Source organism: Enoplosus armatus, chromosome 10 (genome assembly GCF_043641665.1).
Source record: "Enoplosus armatus isolate fEnoArm2 chromosome 10, fEnoArm2.hap1, whole genome shotgun sequence".
NCBI classification, from domain to species: domain Eukaryota; kingdom Metazoa; phylum Chordata; class Actinopteri; order Centrarchiformes; family Enoplosidae; genus Enoplosus; species Enoplosus armatus.
This window is the reverse complement of record NC_092189.1, coordinates 25,288,548-25,307,975: the sequence shown is the minus strand read 5'-3', so window position 1 is coordinate 25,307,975 and position 19,428 is coordinate 25,288,548. Positions and strand designations below refer to the sequence as shown.

General features: G+C 45.2%; 1 protein-coding gene across 1 annotated transcript; it reads right to left on the bottom strand.

The window, feature by feature from the left end:
- Positions 1-340: 340 nt before the first annotated feature.
- Positions 341-18,841, bottom strand: arap3 (ArfGAP with RhoGAP domain, ankyrin repeat and PH domain 3). The gene is made up of 35 exons (XM_070912954.1): positions 18,768-18,841; positions 16,900-17,859; positions 16,079-16,119; positions 15,692-15,774; positions 15,471-15,538; positions 14,825-15,064; positions 14,081-14,233; positions 13,753-13,822; positions 13,054-13,174; positions 12,468-12,652; positions 12,225-12,331; positions 11,559-11,758; positions 11,164-11,249; positions 10,733-10,915; positions 8,990-9,122; positions 7,415-7,519; positions 6,969-7,122; positions 6,764-6,866; positions 6,257-6,455; positions 6,104-6,167; positions 5,855-6,018; positions 5,255-5,467; positions 4,770-4,875; positions 4,372-4,519; positions 4,215-4,283; positions 3,807-3,881; positions 3,458-3,575; positions 3,165-3,293; positions 2,876-3,012; positions 2,708-2,790; positions 2,219-2,254; positions 1,763-1,826; positions 1,433-1,570; positions 952-990; positions 341-850 (listed from the first exon to the last, which is right to left on the bottom strand). The coding sequence occupies exons 1-35, from the start codon at positions 18,839-18,841 to the stop codon at positions 341-343; spliced, it is 5,358 nt and encodes a 1,785-aa protein (XP_070769055.1).
- Between the last annotated feature and the right edge of the window lie 587 nt (positions 18,842-19,428).

Sequence of the window (19,428 nt, the reverse complement as noted above, 5' to 3'; positions counted from 1 at the left end):
TGTGTGTGTGTGTGTGTGTGGGGGGGGGGGGGGTCCTATCACAGTTTAAAAAGATGAAAACAGTTTTATAAAATAACTTCACATATAAAGAGGCTGTAATAGAGGCCTGTCTGTCTGTCTGCCTGCCTCTCTGTCTGTCTGTCTGCCTGCCTCTCTGTCTGTCTGTCTGCCTGTCTACCTGTCTGTCTGCCTGCCTCTCTGTCTGTCTGCCTGCTTTGAGGGTCTACTGATGGTGGGGGTCTCACGCTGTCCAGACTGTGAAGAGGTCTAGGACTCGTGTGTGTTTTAGGGCTGCAGAAATGGACTCTGTAGAAACTGAGCTGTGATAAAACTTTTTCTCTCAAACATCATACGGCCTCTCCCCCTCCCCCTCCTTCTCCCCCTCCTCCTCCTCCTCCTCCTCCTCCTCCTCCTCGGTCTTCTTGGTGAAAGCAGACGACAGCTCCTGCAGCAGCAGTTCCTGTGATGGAGTACAGACTCCCTGCAGCTGCAACCTCCTCCTCACTGCAGGCTGTTGGGGGGCGTTCAAGTCCGGAAAGCTGCAGTCTGCTTCTCCGTCACCTCCTCCGCTGCTGTCTCCGCTCTGCTCCAGTGTGTCCACAGAGCCGCAGATGGTCCGGACTGGGTCGGGGTGGATCGCATGGTCCACGTGTCCTGTTTCCACAGCAACCAGTCTGGGTGGCAGGTGGTCCAGGACCTCCTGTGTCTCTGCGGTGCTGCTGGACAGGAAGCTGGTCTCAAGAGATTTTAGGACCTGCAGGCCGAAGTCCCCGACCTCCTCGTAGAGTGGCTCGGGGAGGTCCGGAGACTCGGAGCGCTCCTCGAAGGAGTCCTGCTGCACCTTCATGGGCTGGAGATAAACGGAGAGATAAATATCAATAGTACTCACAAAGTACACAGTAAAAGTACAAAATACTCACAAAGTACTAAGTGAAAGTAAATAATACTCACAAAGTACATGGAGAGAGTCCTTCTGTCGTGTAACTTTCTCTGCAGAGAAGAAAACAGTCTTGTGAGTTTTCAGTAATCAGTCCATGTTTCATTTCGGTAGAAACTTATTTTAAATATCTAAAGAACTCAGAAAGCAGACCAGGTTTCAGAACCCTGAGTCGTCATGAAACATTCACTCAGTCTTCATTTTTAGGAAGACAACAAACAACACTGCAAACTGACTCCAACATTCAGTCAGAAACCTGGAACACTTCAGCATCACCACACCAGACAGCTGAAACCATCTCACCTGTCATCACCTCTTCAGGACAAAAGTTCAAAACAGTCGAAGCCAAGAAGGAATTTACTTATTCAGAGTTTGGAGTATTTTTTCATGTCCTGTCAAAAGCGATGGATTCAACAAACTCAAAGTTCTCTGAAATAGTTTTTCAAACGTTTTCTCAACTCAACCAAACTAGGACTTAAAGAGCCGCAGGCTGACCAGCGTCTGATTGGCCGACAGCATGCTGCTGTTGGTCTCGTCTCCTCTGATGGGGACGAGCGGCATCGTGCCGAACTTCTGCTTCGAGATATCTGACGAAGAGTGACGCCTTAGCACCGGAGGACCCGGGTCATCGTTCTGGAAAATAACCCAAAGAGGAGAGTCAGCAGGAAACTGTCAGGAGACGTCCTGCAGAGACATATGATTACAGTTCTCCAACAAGAGACATGTCGCAGACCTCCTTTTATCTGACTCAGCTGTACTGATCCTGAATCAGTTCCTCAGCTTGCATGAAACCAAGTAAAACAGCAGGATGAGAGTTCATCTGACCTGAGCTCTGAGGAAGCTGGTGATCCAGTCCCACAGTTCAGCCTCACAGCTGCAACACAGATACCTGAGAGAGAGAAAGAGACGTTAAACATACTACATACAACATGTAGTACTTCATAGTATAAACACGGCAACATACACAATAACTATGAGTACTGAGACAAAAAACTGTTGACATGTGATCATTCTGACATTCGAAACCTCCAGAAAAGTCCAAAAAAACCTAAATGTAACTGAAACTCAGCAGGTTCTTCATCTTATGACAGTCGAGATGTTATGAGTCTTTATGGATTTGGGAATGATGGGAATGATCAAGGAATAAGGACCTTTACAACTTGGTTTAATTATAAAATAGTGATAACAGCTGAGTTTGGATCTGTTCTGAACCAGAAGTCATTCAGAAACGTCGACAATCAGCAGAAAACAGCTGTGACATCAGAGGGTTAATTCACTTACAGCTGGTGTTTGTCTGACATCACCGTGAACCCCCACCTGCAGGTGGAGACAGATCACACAAATATTCACTTTATGATTCAGAGATCACTGCTGACCTCTGACCTCCATATTTCAGATTTGACAATAATTTGATTTAAGAATCTGGAGTTTAAATGTGATACAGAATCAAATAAAATACATAACAAACAAACTGCAAAATCATCATCGTGTTTCTGAACAGCAGCTCTCATGACAGCAGCTGTATTATCAATATTAATGTTAATAATTGTTACAGGTACTCTAATACAACTATTCTGACTGCTGAATGTGTTATATATATACTAATGATCACATCTCCAATAATCAATAATAAAAGAAATAAAAAGAGAATAATCAAATAACACAAACCCTCTGTTGTGTCCTACGTGTCCTCGGATGAACATGTTCATGTTATTATTATTATTTAATATCTTGTAAGCTTGATATAAACCAGCCACACGTTCATGTTACCTGGTCGGAGCTTTCAGTTTCCTGCGGATGCCGATGTAGATCTTCATGGACTTCAGAGACCACTCCTTCTCTGGTTTGATGCTCTGAAGAACAACACAGACCAATTAGGAGATGGGAACATGACAGAGTACTTGCTGGTTCACATAGAAACCCAGTCCCCCCTGTCACCTTCTTGTCTTTGAGCAGCAGCAGTTTGTGGTCTTTGATCTGGAACGTTCTCTCCTGGAACTTGTTTCCCTGAAGAAGCTTTGGAGGTTCCTCACGACACCTCAACAGGCCGATCTTCATGATCTCACTCTTATAGGCTGAACAGACAGACAGACAGACAGACAGGCTCAGTTAATCAGCAGCTGTGTGAGGATCAATACGTGGTCCAGCTCAGTCTGAAAGCTGCTGGATCAGGACTCAGTACACCTAAAATAATCATTCTGAGTGAAGTTGTGTGTGTTGGACCTACAGGTGAGGATGTTGATGCCTTCTCCTTTAGGAACTCTCTTCACCACCAGGTAGGCCGAGCTCGGGTCGGCCATCTTGCACCACTGCAGAGCCTGCTCCAGGACTTTCTCTTTGGGGTGTAACGGACGCTCTGACACAACAACAAAAACAACTGTCATGTAGGAGAGTAAAATCTCCCTGAACTCATCTGTCCAGGTGTATCAGAGAGAGAGAGAGACAGGTGTCAATCTAAACTCAGACCAGGTGTGTCAGAGAGAGAGAGACAAGTGTACAGGTGTTGTCTTGCTGACTCACCCAGCTGTCCGTCCTCGATTGCCTCAAATGTCATCCAGACGTCTTTGTCTCCAGCCGGGACGTTCCTCATGAACAGAACCTGATTGGTCAGCTCCTCAGCACACATGGTGGGAGACACCTGCAGGGGACAAAGGTCACACTAACTGTCTGAAACTGAAAATACACTTCCTGCTTCTCCCAGCATGCACTGGGTGAGGCAGGTCACATCAGACACCTGATGCTGCTGTCAGTCAGCTGTTTGCAACAGTTTTTGTCATTTGGAAAAGATCAATAATAAGTATCAGTATCTCTGTGAGTCATCGATCAGCATTAATAGTATTAATGAGTAATTTTCAGTTTGAAGACTTACTTTGAGCGTGATGCAGCAGTCTGGTATCTTCATCTCCAAATAGACCTCAATGATCAGATCACCGGCCTGAGACAGCTGCACACAAGAACCTCCATCAACACAACCTGAAGCACCTCAGTGCTCACTTATCAGTACTTTAATTTATTACTAACTTATTACCATATAATTTCAAACTTATTACCAATTTATAATCTGTGGTGGTTCAGCCGGTCTCTCCAGGACCACATTTAGCCATGATGACACACCCACAGACTCACAGGGTGAAGACATGGCTGGTAATAACTAACTGAACGCAGTCAGCCAACAGACTGTGAACATATATTCTGTTTGACATCCTAAAACAAAAACCTTTTGATTTTGTGACGTTTGTATGAATAATGAGGTGTATCTATGACGTGACATCAGTACCTGAGTGTCCTTCCAGGTGGTGATGAGGCTGATTTCCAGCTCGATCTGTGTCTGATGCTCCTCGTCGATCTGAAACGGGATCAGAAGTTCACAGAGTTTGTTCAGTTTTAACGACGCAAAGAAAAAGGACTCAACCTCCACTCAGAGTTGTACTCACATCGAAGACATACAGGTAGTTGTCTATCAGATCCTCTACGATCTTCACCTCATGCTCTCCTTTCCCGTCAGTCTGGAACAGACTGGGAGCGAACAGCAGCGACAGGTTCTTAGTGCACATCTGGTTCAGATCTGCACACTTCTGGACCCTGAGAGAGACCAAAGAAATTAAGGAACAATAAGTTCAACAACAACTTACTACTTCTGCTTCTAACAAAAGTGCTGGTGTCAGACTAAGCTAACATGCATATTGTAAATGCTGTAGCATCAGAGAGTCCTGCAGGGCTGTCGCATGGTGTTTGTTCTGATATATAATAGTGAACGTGACAGGAAATTATCTTATGTTGCAAATTAGGTGCATTAGGCCCCAGAGTTGCAGGTCTGTCAGTGTGAGCTCACCTGTACAGGTGGCTGATGAGAGCAGCAAGGGTGGTCCTGTTGACTCGAGGAAGACTCCGGATGATCTCTTTGTAACGGTCCAACCTCAAACTCTTCTGAGGGATTTCTGAAGATGAAGACAAACTTTAACCCCAGGGATCTAAAAACATACCGAGCATCAGCCGAATATCTCAGGGCTTTTTCTGATTTGATGAGAATAGTTTAAACACCTGATGACGTTTCAGTAAATGACTTGTTATTCCTGGGTGGGGTCCCCAGCTGTAAAACCTGGCTGAATAGCCTGGACTTCACCTGCTGTGTATCTGTGACTGGTGGTTTCCCAATCCCAAATACGTCTATCAGGATTGGGATCACTGAAAGTGATCAAAAACACCTGAAAACTAGTGCTGCTGAATTCTGGTCATTTTGTGCAAAGCAGTAAAACATCAGAGCTACTGACAACTCAGAGACCAGTCCTTAGACAGTCTAAAGTAAAGTAGACTCACTGGCAGCTTCCTGCCACAGCGGGTGGAGGTCGGCTATGAAGATGGGGTCGTCGATCTCTCTGAAGAACCTCTTCAGGACATCGGTCACGTCCTCGATGAAGTGGTCTCCGATCCGCAGTTTGACGTTCCGAGCGTCTTTACGAAACTCTTCCATCAGGAGTTTGATTCTGGATTTGGCCCCATTCTTCCTGTAGATCCCCTCGTGGCCCAGACCTACAGAGTATGCTCAGAACGTCACTCAGGTACACAGTGAGAGAGGATAAAGGTTGATAAAGAAAACAACTCTTTACATCTTATTAACAACACGCTTTTAGCAACTGGAGTACAGAAACACATCAGATGTGTGTATTGGCCAATACCTGACGTTTTGGAACAGGAAAGAGAATCCAGCTCGTCTCGAACTGAGCAGGAAGTGAAAACAACACTGAACCAAACAGGAAATGCGCCAAAAAACTAAACTAGTCTTCTCTGTAAATCTCTGTAGAGCAGCAGAGACGGTGACAATTCTCTTTGATTAGATGTTCACATAAAAAATATTTATCATTAGAGCTTTAAGTCGAGGGACTTCTACTGACAGTACCATGTCCTCCTCTTCCTCACCATACTGAGTGATGAAGGCGATGCAACTGTCCACAATGATGGGGATGTCGTTTCTACTCAGCTGCTGTTCCCTTAGAGTGTTTCCTTTACCACCGGCCGCTCGCTGGATATCCGAGTACCACAGAGAGAAATCTGTCCTTCCGATACCCTGCAGGTGTAGAGTCCTGACGAAGAGAGGAAACGAAATGATGAAGGACAACAGAAATAAGATCAAGACTAAATGAACAGCAGAGGAAATCTTCATCTCACCTTCCTTTTTCTACTAAAACCAGGATGTCTTTCTTCTCGTGGTTCTCGGTCTCAGAGGCGATACCTTCAACACAAACACAGACTGTTTTATCTAAATCAGACAGAGTCGGCCAGTCAGACACTGTGTATTTGTAGATCAGGACCACGACTGACTGAGCTCCTGCAAACGGTTCAGGTTGATGATGTCCTCCGCTGCTCCATCTTTTCGGGGACAGATGAAGAGGTTGGACTTCTGCAGGACGAAGTAAGCCTCCTTCCACTGCTGAGGGTCCAACATCGCTCGGTACCGCAGCAGTCCGACCCGTTCAAACTCCCGAGTCAGCAGGCAGTGACAGCTGAGTGGGGTTGCAGCCTGATGGCGACAGACAGGACGGTTAGTTAGGTGGCTGGTTATAGAACATACGGCACGTCACCTGTTTCAACGGCCAATCAGCTCGTAGTGAAGTCAGTTGGTCATCTCGACCCTCTAAGCTACAAAAAAAGCCTGAACAACTGGGAGTTACAACAGAAGTACACAGCGTCGTTGCTATGGAAACGATACACCTTTAGGGGGGTGCTCTGTATGTTTTTTTCCTTTGTCAATTTGCCTGATTATTACACACTCAGTTTGAGACACTTGGCATACTGGTTCCAGTGAAGGACAGTGTCGGGGTGTCAGACCTTCCCGATGGCTCTGGTCCAGCTGTGCAGAGCGTCGGCCGTCTCCAAACCAAACTGATAAAGTTTCTCTGAAGTCAAATACAACTCGAAGGTGTAACGAAACCTGAGAGGACGGACAGAGAGACAGAGCTTGATCTTTAACCTTTAAACAACACGATGAGGCCGTTTCCACGTGGATATGGAGTTTAATAATCAGAGTCTGTACCTGTCAATGAAGCCGTTGCTGTTGTTAGAGTCGGGTCGACTGATGCCCAGACACACAATGTCTTTAACGCTGATCTGCAAGCAGGGATCAGCCGATCGATCCGACTCGTAGAAGAGCAGAGACTGATCCACCGAACACCAGAACTTCTGGAAGTCTGGCAACAACATGAGGACATGATTTTACAGGTTCCTTAGTTTCCTAAGAATTACCTGGAAATGTTTCTGATAATCTGTTGCTTCTATTAATCTGGTTCGGTATCAGTCAAATGTAGAATGTCCATTATTTTGATTTTCTCTGAGCTTATTGCAGCTTTTTCTGTCCAAAAAGGCCTCTTTGTTGTTTAATTCTTTTTTAACTTGAGAGAAAAAAATCCTCCTTTAATGCTGACCCAGCTGTCCCCCACACCCCCCCTCCCCCCTCCCCGCTCCATCCATCCCTCCTCCCACCTTCTCGTGTTTTTCTGGACAGCGTTCCTCTGTGGACAGAGCCAGACTTGTAGAGGTAACCAGAGTGAAGGACGGGCTGCATGATCTCATCGTACACACTGGGATCTGAAGGGAAAGAAGAAGAATATTTCAGCCACAGCCTCTAAACTACTCTCTCATACATGATACAGGTCCCAGTTCTGGCCCTGGCCCTGTCTGTGCTCCTCTTCTGACTTTGTCTTTTAGTAGAATAAAAGTCTGAGTTTCTCTGCTAACTGAAGCAAACAGTAACAAGTTAAAAGCCTCCCTGCAGGAACAGAGCTGATAACACTAAACACCACCTCAGCTGACCTGGAGTCTGCCTCCACAAAAACAACTGACCTTCAGCACTCACACTGCTCTCCAACATGTCCACTCTGAAATCAGTTATTGTAGATCATTTCATTGCAATAAGAAAGTACTGTTTTATAAAAAGGTTTTGAGCCTCCTGCTAAAGTACAGAGGTAGAGAACAGACCCGAGGCAGAGTAGATCACAGTAGATCACAGTAGGTAACAGTAGATCACAGCAGGTCACAGTAGGTCACAGTAGGTTAAAGTAGGTCACAGCAAGTTACAGGAGGTAACAGTAGGTCACAGTAGATCACAGCAGGTCACAGTTGATCACAGTAGATCACAGTAGGTCACAGTAGGTTAAAGTATGTCACAGCAAGTTACAGGAGGTAACAGTAGGTCACAGTAGATCACAGTAGGTCACAGTAGGTCACAGTAGGTTAAAGTAGGTCACAGCAAGTTACAGGAGGTAACAGTAGGTCACAGTAGATCACAGCAGGTCACAGTTGATCACAGTAGATCACAGTAGGTCACAGTAGGTTAAAGTATGTCACAGCAAGTTACAGGAGGTAACAGTAGGTCACAGTAGATCACAGTAGGTCACAGTAGGTAATAGTAGATCACAGTAGGTTAAAGTAGGTCACAGCAAGTTACAGTAGGTAACAGTAGGTCACAGTAGATCACAGTAGGTCACAGTAGATCACAGTAGGTCACAGTAGGTTAAAGTAGGTCACAGCAAGTTACAGGAGGTAACAGTAGATCACAGTAGGCCACAGTAGATCACAGTAGATCACAGTAGGTTAAAGTAGGTCACAGTAGATCACAGTAGGTCACAGTAGGTCACAGTAGATCACAGTAGGTTAAAGTAGGTCACAGCAAGTTACAGTAGGTAACAGTAGATCACAGTAGGTAACAGTAGAGCACAGTAGGTCACAGTAGATCACAGTAGGTAACAGTAGATCACAGTAGGTCACAGTAGATCACAGTAGGTTAAAGTAGGTCACAGCAAGTTACAGTAGGTAACAGTAGATCACAGTAGGTAACAGTAGAGCACAGTAGGTCACAGTAGATCACAGTAGGTAACAGTAGATCACAGTAGGTCACAGTAGATCACAGTAGGTTAAAGTAGGTCACAGCAAGTTACAGTAGGTAACAGTAGGTCACAGTAGATCACATCAAGTTACAGTAGGTAACAGTAGATCACAGTAGGTCACAATAGATCACAGTAAGTCACAGGTTCAGGCCCCCCTGTGAGGAGATCAGACCTGACGCGGTGCAGTGATCCAGCAGGTGATGATGTTGTTGGCAGCCATTGGTGAGGCGAGCTGACTCCGCCTCTGAGAAAATCTGAGTGACCGTTTTCAGAAGAGTCTGTTCAGAGACTGCCGAACACAAGACCTGATGATGAGAGAGAGACATTAACACAGAAAGACAGAGAGAGAGAGAGAGAGAGACATTAACACAGACAGAGAAAGACAGACATTAACACAGACAGACAGACAGATAGAGAGAGAGAGACATTAACACAGAGAGACAGAGAGAGAGACATTAACACAGACAGAGAGACAAAGAGAGACATTGACACAGACAGAGACACAGAGAGAGAGACATTAACACAGACAGACAGACAGACAGACAGACAGACAGACATAGAGACTGACACAGACAGAGAGAGACAGAGAGAAACATTAAAACAGACACACAAAGAGACAGAGACACTGACACAGACAGAGAGACAGAGAGAGACATTAACACAGACCGACAGAGAGACAGAGACATTGACACAGACAGAGAGACATTAACACAGACAGACAGAGACATTGACACAGACAGAGAGAGAGACATTAACACAGACAGAGAGACAGAGACATTGACACAGACAGAGAGACAGAGAGACATTAACGCAGACCGACAGAGAGACAGAGAGAGAGACATTAACACAGACAGACAGAAAGAGAGAAACATTAACACAGACAGAGAGACAGAGACATTGACACAGACAGAGAGACATTAACACAGACAGAGAGACAGAGACACTGACACAGACAGAGAGACAGAGAGACATTAACGCAGACCGACAGAGACACAGAGAGAGAGACATTAACACAGACAGACAGACAGACAGACAGACAGACAGACATAGAGACTGACACAGACAGAGAGAGACAGAGAGAAACATTAAAACAGACACACAGAGAGACAGAGACACTGACACAGACAGAGAGACAGAGAGAGACATTAACACAGACCGACAGAGAGACAGAGACATTGACACAGACAGAGAGACATTAACACAGACAGACAGAGACATTGACACAGACAGAGAGAGAGACATTAACACAGACAGAGAGACAGAGACATTGACACAGACAGAGAGACATTAACACAGACAGACAGAGAGACAGAGACACTGACACAGACAGAGAGACAGAGAGACATTAACGCAGACCGACAGAGAGACAGAGAGAGAGACATTAACACAGACAGACAGAAAGAGAGAAACATTAACACAGACAGACAGAGAGACAGAGACAGACATTAACACAGACAGAGAGACAGAGTCAGAGAGAGAGACATTAACACAGACAGAGAGACAGAGAGACAGAGAGAGACATTAACACAGACAGACAGAGAGAGAGACATTAAGTCAAAGTGCCATCAGATCCAGAAACAAACCTGGAGGCACCTGAGACTCTCAGTCTGAACAGGGAGGAGTTAATGACAGGGACCCAGCAGCACATGTGAAACACATGTGACATGTTTACATTTCGTTTTTATTCGTATCAGTTCAGTAATAATTAGTAATTATTAGCACAGACAGCAGCATCTGTCTTAAACTGTAAACTGTCATCAATTATTGGGCTCTATGAACGGACAGTGAACAGCAGACGAAGTCCTCTTTAGTGCAGAGGCCGTCATGGACGAGGACACATTTCACTGTGTTTTGGCTGACTCAGATATTCAGCTGTATTATCCTTGTTGTTGTGGAGGTCGAGTGTCAGTCAGACCTTGAGCAGCTCCTCCTGGTTGTTGAATGCGGGGTGGGTGAGTCGGTATCGGCCCTCTCTGTATTTCTGGTTGATGAATTCTCTTCTCTGCTCAGGTGAGGCGTCACAGTCCAACTCCGCCGACGGAGACATCCGAGCCCCCCAGAAGTCGTTGGCGCGGTCGTTCCCCAGCATGATGAACAGCTGACACACACAAACAAACAAATAAACAAACACAACAACGCAGGTCTGGTCCGAGGTTCAGGACTACAGAACGGATCAGATCCGAGCTGAAACTACTTAAAGAGTAACTGGCCACCATGTTGGATCTCAAACACGCCTCCTTCACCACTGTCGGCTGCACGTTCTGGATCTGGAGTTACTTATGTAACTGTAGTTCTATGAATCCTGGATGACCACGCTGGCTTAGCTGGTTCAGGTTCTGGTCTCACCTGGACGATCTCGTTGCTCCACACACTGGTGTCCAGTTTCAGACTCTGAACTTTTGAGACCATCGTCCCCAGACCTCTGTGCTGTCCTGCAGACACACACACACACACACACACACACACACACACACACATACAGGTGAACAGGGGTGGGGGTGCTGCAGGTGACACATCAGTCACCAGAGGATGACCAAAACTGTCCATTCAATGAGTTACATGTCAGTTACAACGCCCCCCCCCACCCCCCCGACCCTGATGAGTTCAGTTAAAAATGGAACAAACTAACACTAACAATCCCACAATGCAATGCTCTGCATTTTACAGCTGTTAACATTACAGGCGTGAGACTCTTGAACTGCTTGACTGTATGATCACTTTATTAGTTCAGCTGCACGTACCTGCACAGTTCTTGCAGATGACCACACACAGGTTGATGGAGGCCCAGTCAGGGTTCAGGGCCTTGCAGTCGGCACACATCCTGTTGGATCGGTTGGACCAGATCTTCTCTGCCACCTCGTAGTCTGACAGAGTCTCTGCGATCGACTCCTGCAGCGCCTCCATCCAGTCCCGCTTCTCCCGGTCCGAGTCTGCCGTGAAGCTGAGGAGGCGGAGCAGAGGTCTGCGGTGAGGCTTGTTGGAAGGTCGCCACGTCAACGGCATTTTAAAGACAGAAATCCCCCCCTTAAAGTTGCTGATTTCAGTGTTTACGTTAAAGCAATTGCTGACTGAAGTGACTCTGCTTCCTTCTGAACTCAGCAGCCGCAGCGCTGCAGGGAATTAGCTGTAAGGAGCTTTTTCTGATTCAATGACCTGGTTTTTGGGACCAAATGGCAACGCCGGGCAGAGGTTGGCAGAGAGGACGAACGTTTTGTTCCCAGTTTCATGAACTGAGCTGGAAACGAAGCATCTCAGTTGTTAGCTGAACAGAGATTCTTTAAAGCAGCTCTGTTACAGGACAGACGCTGTAGTGTTAAACTGGAGAAACCAAACAAAGAACACAAGGAACAACGTGGGCTGAAAGCCTGATCATGTTCTGTTCAATGATTAACAGTGAGCAGAGATACCTGAATGTTTTGTATGGAGTGATGAGGTCGAAGCTCTTGTGTTTTCCGTCTCTGATCGTCGCTCCTCGAGCTTCGATCAGCGTGATGCCGATTCCGTTACGAAAACACTGCAGAAACAGAAGTTAGTTTTCTTAAAACACATGACTCTACCACTTCGACCTGTTTTTAAAGAACGAGCGTCAGCCTCTTGAAAGAAACAAACCACTCTAGAAAATGATTGAAACAATTGATTTTTATTTTCACCTGCTCACTCTTGTAGAGCCAGATCTGCTCCGTGTTGATGGCGGCGTACACTTTGGATTTGGTTCCTTTCAGCTCGAGGACTCCGTGTTTCTGACAGTGTGATCCGGGACCGAAGCGCCGCCGACCGAACACCAGCTGGTCTCTGACGTGTTCCTGCAGCGTGCCGACCCACCGCCGCTTCAGCACTGAGAGACAGTAAACACACAATGCATCATCATCATCATCTCCGTCTCCTCCCCTCAGTCCTCTCTTCTTCTTCTGTTGTTTCCTGTCTCACCCCATAGAAATAAAACTCTGCTCCATTATCTGCAGAGACAACAGGCCTGTAAAGACCTGGTTCAGTCTGTTGTCTGTCCCTGGTGGAGCTGAGTCACATGACCTGCTGAGCTTTATAGACGGTTGTCCGTCAGTTTGCCTTTTTCGTGTAAAGGATAACGTACTTATATCAGATTGACTGATATTTAAACAAACTAATACATTTAGATTTCAAGATCAGAACTAAAAACCTTTTTAGCATTTTACCACATTTTAGAATTTGGGAGACTAAAACAACTTTGGGTCGGGCCCATGTGTTTTCTTCTTTTACCTTCATTGTCGGTCCTGAAAACAAAGATCCTCTGACTCGTCACAATCTCAAATTTATTGTCTTTGGCTGGGCGGGCCATCTGGATGGCAGCCAATGGGATCACTCCTTTAGGGTAGATGTCCTGAAACAGAGCAGTTAAGAGGGTCTTCATCTTCAGTGATGAAAACTGAATATGTGTCAGAGAAGAATTGAAATTGAGTCCGTCAGATTTGATTGGATCAAACAGAAACAGGCGTGGCTTAGTGAATACAGACAGATGTGAAGATGAAGCCTCCCTCTCCCACGCTGATTAGGAGGTGGGGGAGCCAGCTAATCACATCAGTTCAAGATGAGTCATCAAAAAATATTGTACATATCTATAAATATGTTTTACAGAAAGGAGAGGGGCTTTAATATAGAAATGATTTTTTAACAATAGATCACTTTGAATTAAATTTACTTTGATTCAATGTTGTAAAACAATGAAACATGAGACCTTTGACATATAACGAGATAACTGAAGAGTTCAAATATGGAAACTATGACCATATTTTTTCTACTTCAGTGTGTCTTTAATAATGTCAGTTAAAGGGAAGGCTGATTACTTGGCAAAGAAAATGCAAGCAGAAAAGTAACATGTGAGTTGATGTCCTCTCTCGTGTCCTCTGCAGAGACACTCAGAGAGTTCAATGAACCAGTAGACACTTAAAATAATTGTACCTTCTCACTGCCAAAGTACATCAGGTTTTTGCCATCAAACTTCAAGTAGCGCTTTTGGAAAACGTAGTTCCTGAAAAATAAAAATCAGATCCAGAGACAGTCACATGATCACACATCCCAACTGTGTTGCAGACTGTGAGACACTGTTGGCTTTTCTAAACATTGAACATTGAACACTACAAAGTTTTAGGAGGTGAGAATATTCCAAAGCCATAGATATCTGACACATCTGAGTCTGAATTCATCAATAAAAAAAACTCTCACCAAACAACTTTTCTTAATTTAAATAGTTGTAGCAGGAGGAGAGGAAGAACAGACAAACACACACCGAGTGGAGGACGAAGAAGAGGATGAACAAGAGGAGGAGGAGGAAGAGGAGAGGAAGGTGACGAGGCAGAGGCAGCTCCTCAGGAGGGGGGAGACAAAGGGAGGAGCTGAGAGGAGGAGACGCAGCAGAACAGCAGGCACTGACCTCTGACCCCTGACAAACACACACACACACACGAAGACACACTCTGTACATGAATAACGTCACGTGTGTTCAGTCTGAAGGTAAAAATCCCTGATGTTTGACTGATTGGACCGCTGTGATTGGCCAGCTGAGAACATGCACAAATATAAACACCTTTACTGTGTTTAGTGTTTATCAGCCTTTAGACACACAAGGATACTTTACATGCTAACATTAAGTTACCCCTTAATTCACCAAGGACCCTACAATCTCCTGAAAAACCTCTCAAACCTCCTCAAGATGGATCTCCTCAAGGGCCATAAGACCTCCTTAAAAGCCTCTGGAACCTCCTACAAACCTGTGGAACTTCCTTAAGAACTCAGAAACCCATCAAGGACCTCTGGTACCTCTTCGACCACTCCTACAATTCAGACTGTAAACTAACACGTAGAATCCTGGTTCTCCCTGGTCTAACCATCAAACACACCCCTGGATTAAACAGCGGTGTAAATCAAACGCACCCCTGATAAGATAAGATAAGATAAGATAATCCTTTATTGATCCCTTAGCGTGGAAATTTGCATTGTTCCAGCAGCGTACAGCAGTTTAAATCAAACACACCCCTGCGGAGACAGCTTGTCCAGCCAGCCGCTGATGATTGGCGGGGCTCTCTCTGTCAGGGAGGTGTAGCTGGCGTAGGGTGAGATGGTCAGGTCCTCGTCTGTCTCTGAGGGAAAGGTGTGGGGGGGCAGGGAGAGGCAGCGGATGGGGGGTGGAGGTTCTCCAACAGTGCTGTAACCCTGAGAGTCTCCGGAGTGAAGAGCCTGAGACAAACGCTTCGTCCAGAAGAACTTCTGACACCTGAAGATACAAATACAACTTTATTCATACGGTTCAAAAGAGATTAATGCGCTTTATGCACTCTGGGAAATATGACATCACTTCATACTAACTCTTTTATTGTGAAATCTGGGACTGCACAGTATTAATCACAGACTTTAGTTTATGAAGTCCATCTAAAGAGAAGATATACAAAATAAAAGTGGGTGGAGTACAGAACCTTGAGGCCCTCCAGAGTGCAGACAATATGCAGATGATACATATCTGTATCATATTATATATCTGTCTTAAATATATATGTAAGACAGGCGTAACACAACAATTAAACTACATTCTTGGAATGTCCATTATTATGTTTTTATATGGTATTCAATACTTGGCCACACAGAGCTACAAAATAAACTTTACAGAGTTGGATGTCTCTTACCCATGATCCTCTGCGTGTTTCTCCTCCCCCCTCCTCATCTCTCTTTCCTCAAGTCTGCTCCTTTCACTCTGCAGGATAAAATATTAAATAAGTACATTTCTAACTTCACAGACTGGAGATGTTACCAATTTTAATCAGGATTTAAAGTTAAACCAACTCTAGCAGACCATTGAAGAGAAGGAGCTAAATTCACTAGTTTTCCCTTTGTGCTGCTGTCTCACCTCAAAGATGAGTGGATTTCTTCTGGTTTGGAAAACAGTTTCACAGTATGGGCTGATCTCCTCCTCAGGGTCGTCTGTTGAAGCTGTTGAACAGAAGACTCTGAGTTAATTAGGTACTGTAGCATGGACGGTAATGTAACCCCAAACTCAGACAGTGTGATCCTGGTCTGCCTATTAAACCACATAAACACTTTAATTTTCGGTGTTCAAACATGAGGTACTGCATATTCTCAAAGAATGGCTGACCAATCAAGGCCAAGATGGAAAAACAAAATAAACAGGATCAAGATTTAAATGGTTGTCCTTGTAAATTCAAGGCAGAGTTTTAGTCCAAACAGTCTTACTCAGCACATACATCACGTTTTTATAAGTCAAGTCTTTACTCACCTCTGGCTGATCCTGAAGAGTTGTTACTTAAAGTGCTGCCACTGAAAACACACAGACAGAGACAACAAATAAGCTTCCAATTATAGATTAAAAAACATCTTATTGTCCTGTTGAAGGATCACAAGACGAAATGTGTCGGTCTGGAAACAAAGTTGTTCTCAATGCTACAAGTGTTGAAGCAGTTTTGACCCCTTAAAGCAGTGGTGCCCACTCCTGGTCCAGGAGAGACCCAGTACTGCATATTTACCATCTCTGTATACCCACATGTCCTCTTGTCCAACTCAACCCTCCCAATGATGTGGGAGAATGGTGTTTCAGATGCTGTTCAAAGATTCAACAATCACTTGAAACATACTGAACCCATTAGCCTCCTGCAACCATGACCTGGCCCCAGCATGTATGGATGGATGGATTTGTTTTGTCTGCTGTGTGTTTTATTGCCTGAATGTGGCTGCTGTTGATCATTACTATTAGAGCGTTGTCAGTAACTAAGCAGACAAGACAATTAATTACACGGTTACCAACAGTGTGATCAGGATCAGATATATAGTGCACCTCACTTACTAAGATCGTCTTCACTGTTCAAGGATGGATGCATGGATGGATAGATACATTAGAAGTAGTAGAAATATAGATAGACACATGGATCCGTTGGTAGGTAGGTGGGAAGGTAAATAAAGCGGTCGGCCTTTGGAGGCCCCGGCTGGTTGATTGATTTGATTGGTTTTGACAAAACAGTTTGTCTAGCACATCTAAAAAACAGGAAATAAACCTCCTTGTGGGGACCCTGGTCTGAAAACAAGTCCATCAGAGAGATCTACCTGTTCCTCTTGGGATTCCTGTCAGGTGTTTGTCTGGGTGGAGTCGGAGGAGCTGGCAGTTGGTTGAAGTAACTCCTCCCTCCACTGGGGACAGTTGAACCAGGTAAAGTGCCCCAATAGATCTCATTAGAGATCATCTCCATCCCACCACCTCTCGGTGAACCGGATGGCGAGGATCCAGAGAGCCTGCTGTTATCAAGACTACCAGGACAGGAAGTCACAGGAAGTATCCGGTTGTGCTCTGTCCGCACAGGTGAAGAAGAAGAGGGTGGGGACTCCTTGAACATGGAGGGGGCGACCCCGCGGTTCAGCCTCGGGGGAACAGGAGGTAACACCCCTCCAGCGTCTGACAGAGACAAGCTACGACTCGGCCTCCTCCTCTCCGTCTGGCTTGGCCTTTGGCTGGGCGTGGTCGACTTGTCTTTGAGGTCAGAGGTCAACCTGTCATCAGGTGTGGGGGTGTCCCCTGAGGTCAAACCCTCTAACTCAGTAAAACAGATGGACTCCTGGGAAAGCCTCCTGGGTGGGGGCGGTGCAGGGTCTGGTGTTGGACAGAAGTGGATGGGTGCTGTCCTGCGGCGATTGAAGACGGTTCTGGGCTTGGGAACCGGCTTCACCACAGGTCTGTTGCTGTCAGAGTTGGTCAGCATGGCGGCGAGGTTCGGAGCCGAGCTATTCCTGAACGCCTCAAAGTTAACGAGTCCTGACGACTGTCGGAGCGATGCAGCGCTGTGACCTCGCTCTGATGAAATGTCTGTCACAGACTGACAGCGGTCACGTGGGAGACCAGCTTTCTGATTGGCTCTTTGACCCTCTGCCCTCTGAATGTGACTGACCAATCGTAGGATTCTCTTCCTGTGTCCTGTGGCGGTTATGCCCAGGCTGACCAAGGCGTCATGATCCAGGTGCGTGAGGTCTCTAGCCAATAGGAGACCGGCTCGACGGAAACTCTCCAGATACCTGCAGTGAGAAAGACGTAATTAAACTTAAACAATTCAGCAGGTTGGAGGTTTGTTTTAGCTATGATGCTGTTGCCATCTTGCTGTTGACTAAATACATATAAACTACTTCAACCCAATACTGTAAATACATTATAATTATAAAGGCAGTTTTCTATGCTGAGTGTATTTACTAAGTTTGATGTTTTGGCTTACTGGACACATTTTGAAACATTCGAACATTTTGAAAAAGCAAGTCTACAAGTAAGCCACTCCTGTTGGTCGTGCCCAAAAAGCATGACTGACTGTTAAATGTCACCAGCAACAAAACTCAAGGGCCACAATAAAAAAAGAGTGAGAGTGGAAAGGTGAAGCATCACTGTGGTCCAGCTTCTCCATGTTTGTATGAGCTTTCCTACATTCAATATATTTTATGTACTCGTCAAATATTAAATTTCTTGTTACCAGCTGGATGCAAATAACAATAATTAAGAAAAAGTCGAAATGACATAAACACAGCTTTAGCATACACACTAGGACCCACGCTGAGTGACAATACCACCCATACTAACACATGCTAACTCTACCTATACTATCATATGTAAACTGATACTTAGCTCCATGTTAATACTTTGGTATACATTGGTAGGTATGTGTTGCTTAATGGTGATTGACAGTCAGCTCCATGCTAACACTTTAGCCCACCCTGCCAACAACTCAAGGCGTGTTCTCTGTTCTTAGAGATGTGAGATGTTTTTGAAATGAGACATGAAGTGCTAGCAAGAGCTGTTGAGGTGCATGTATGCTAACTGTTGACTATCACACACTACACTGTAGCATATACAGCGACTCTCTGCTAACTGAATCACAGCTCTCCATCATATTGAGTTTGTGTTGTATAAATCCCTCGGTCGTGTACTGGCCTCTGACCTCTCAAGATGGATCGCTACCAGAAGCGTCTCAACCGGCGTGCTTCCACCCAGCGAGGCCATGACGACCAACATGGAGTCTGGATCTGACTTTGTCTCCTCCACATTCAGGAAATACCATGGCCATCACTGACCTACAGCAGGGACAGACAACAGCTATCCATCTGGAGGAGACAAGAACCAAATACAACAATTAAACCAAAAACACAGAAGTCTTATTCTGACCAACACAACACTGTTAACAGCCTCTCTTCAGTGTCTGTCAACTGCTGAGTTCACACAGGAAAATCACAGGTGGAGCTAATAACATCAACGATGGTTATAAGTGTCTCAGAAACCCAAACAGTGGGCCATCAACACCTGAACCCTGGACCTGACAACACTAAAGGGAATGCAGCCATAATTCATGTTATTAGTTACCTGTGATTTTTGCAGTGAAAATTGCTTTTGCAGGATGGAGGTCACTGGACCTAAAATGAGTGTCGACACGACTTCGATGTGTCTGTTGAGCATCTGAAATAATTGAAGTGCTATTTTTCATATCAAAGTGATTCTGTTGAAAGCAGAACCTTTAAACTTCCCTTAAAATGACACGATCAAAGGCTGGGAATGATGGAGGTGAAGATCTCATCTTTCCACAACATTTTTCCACTGCGTACTCT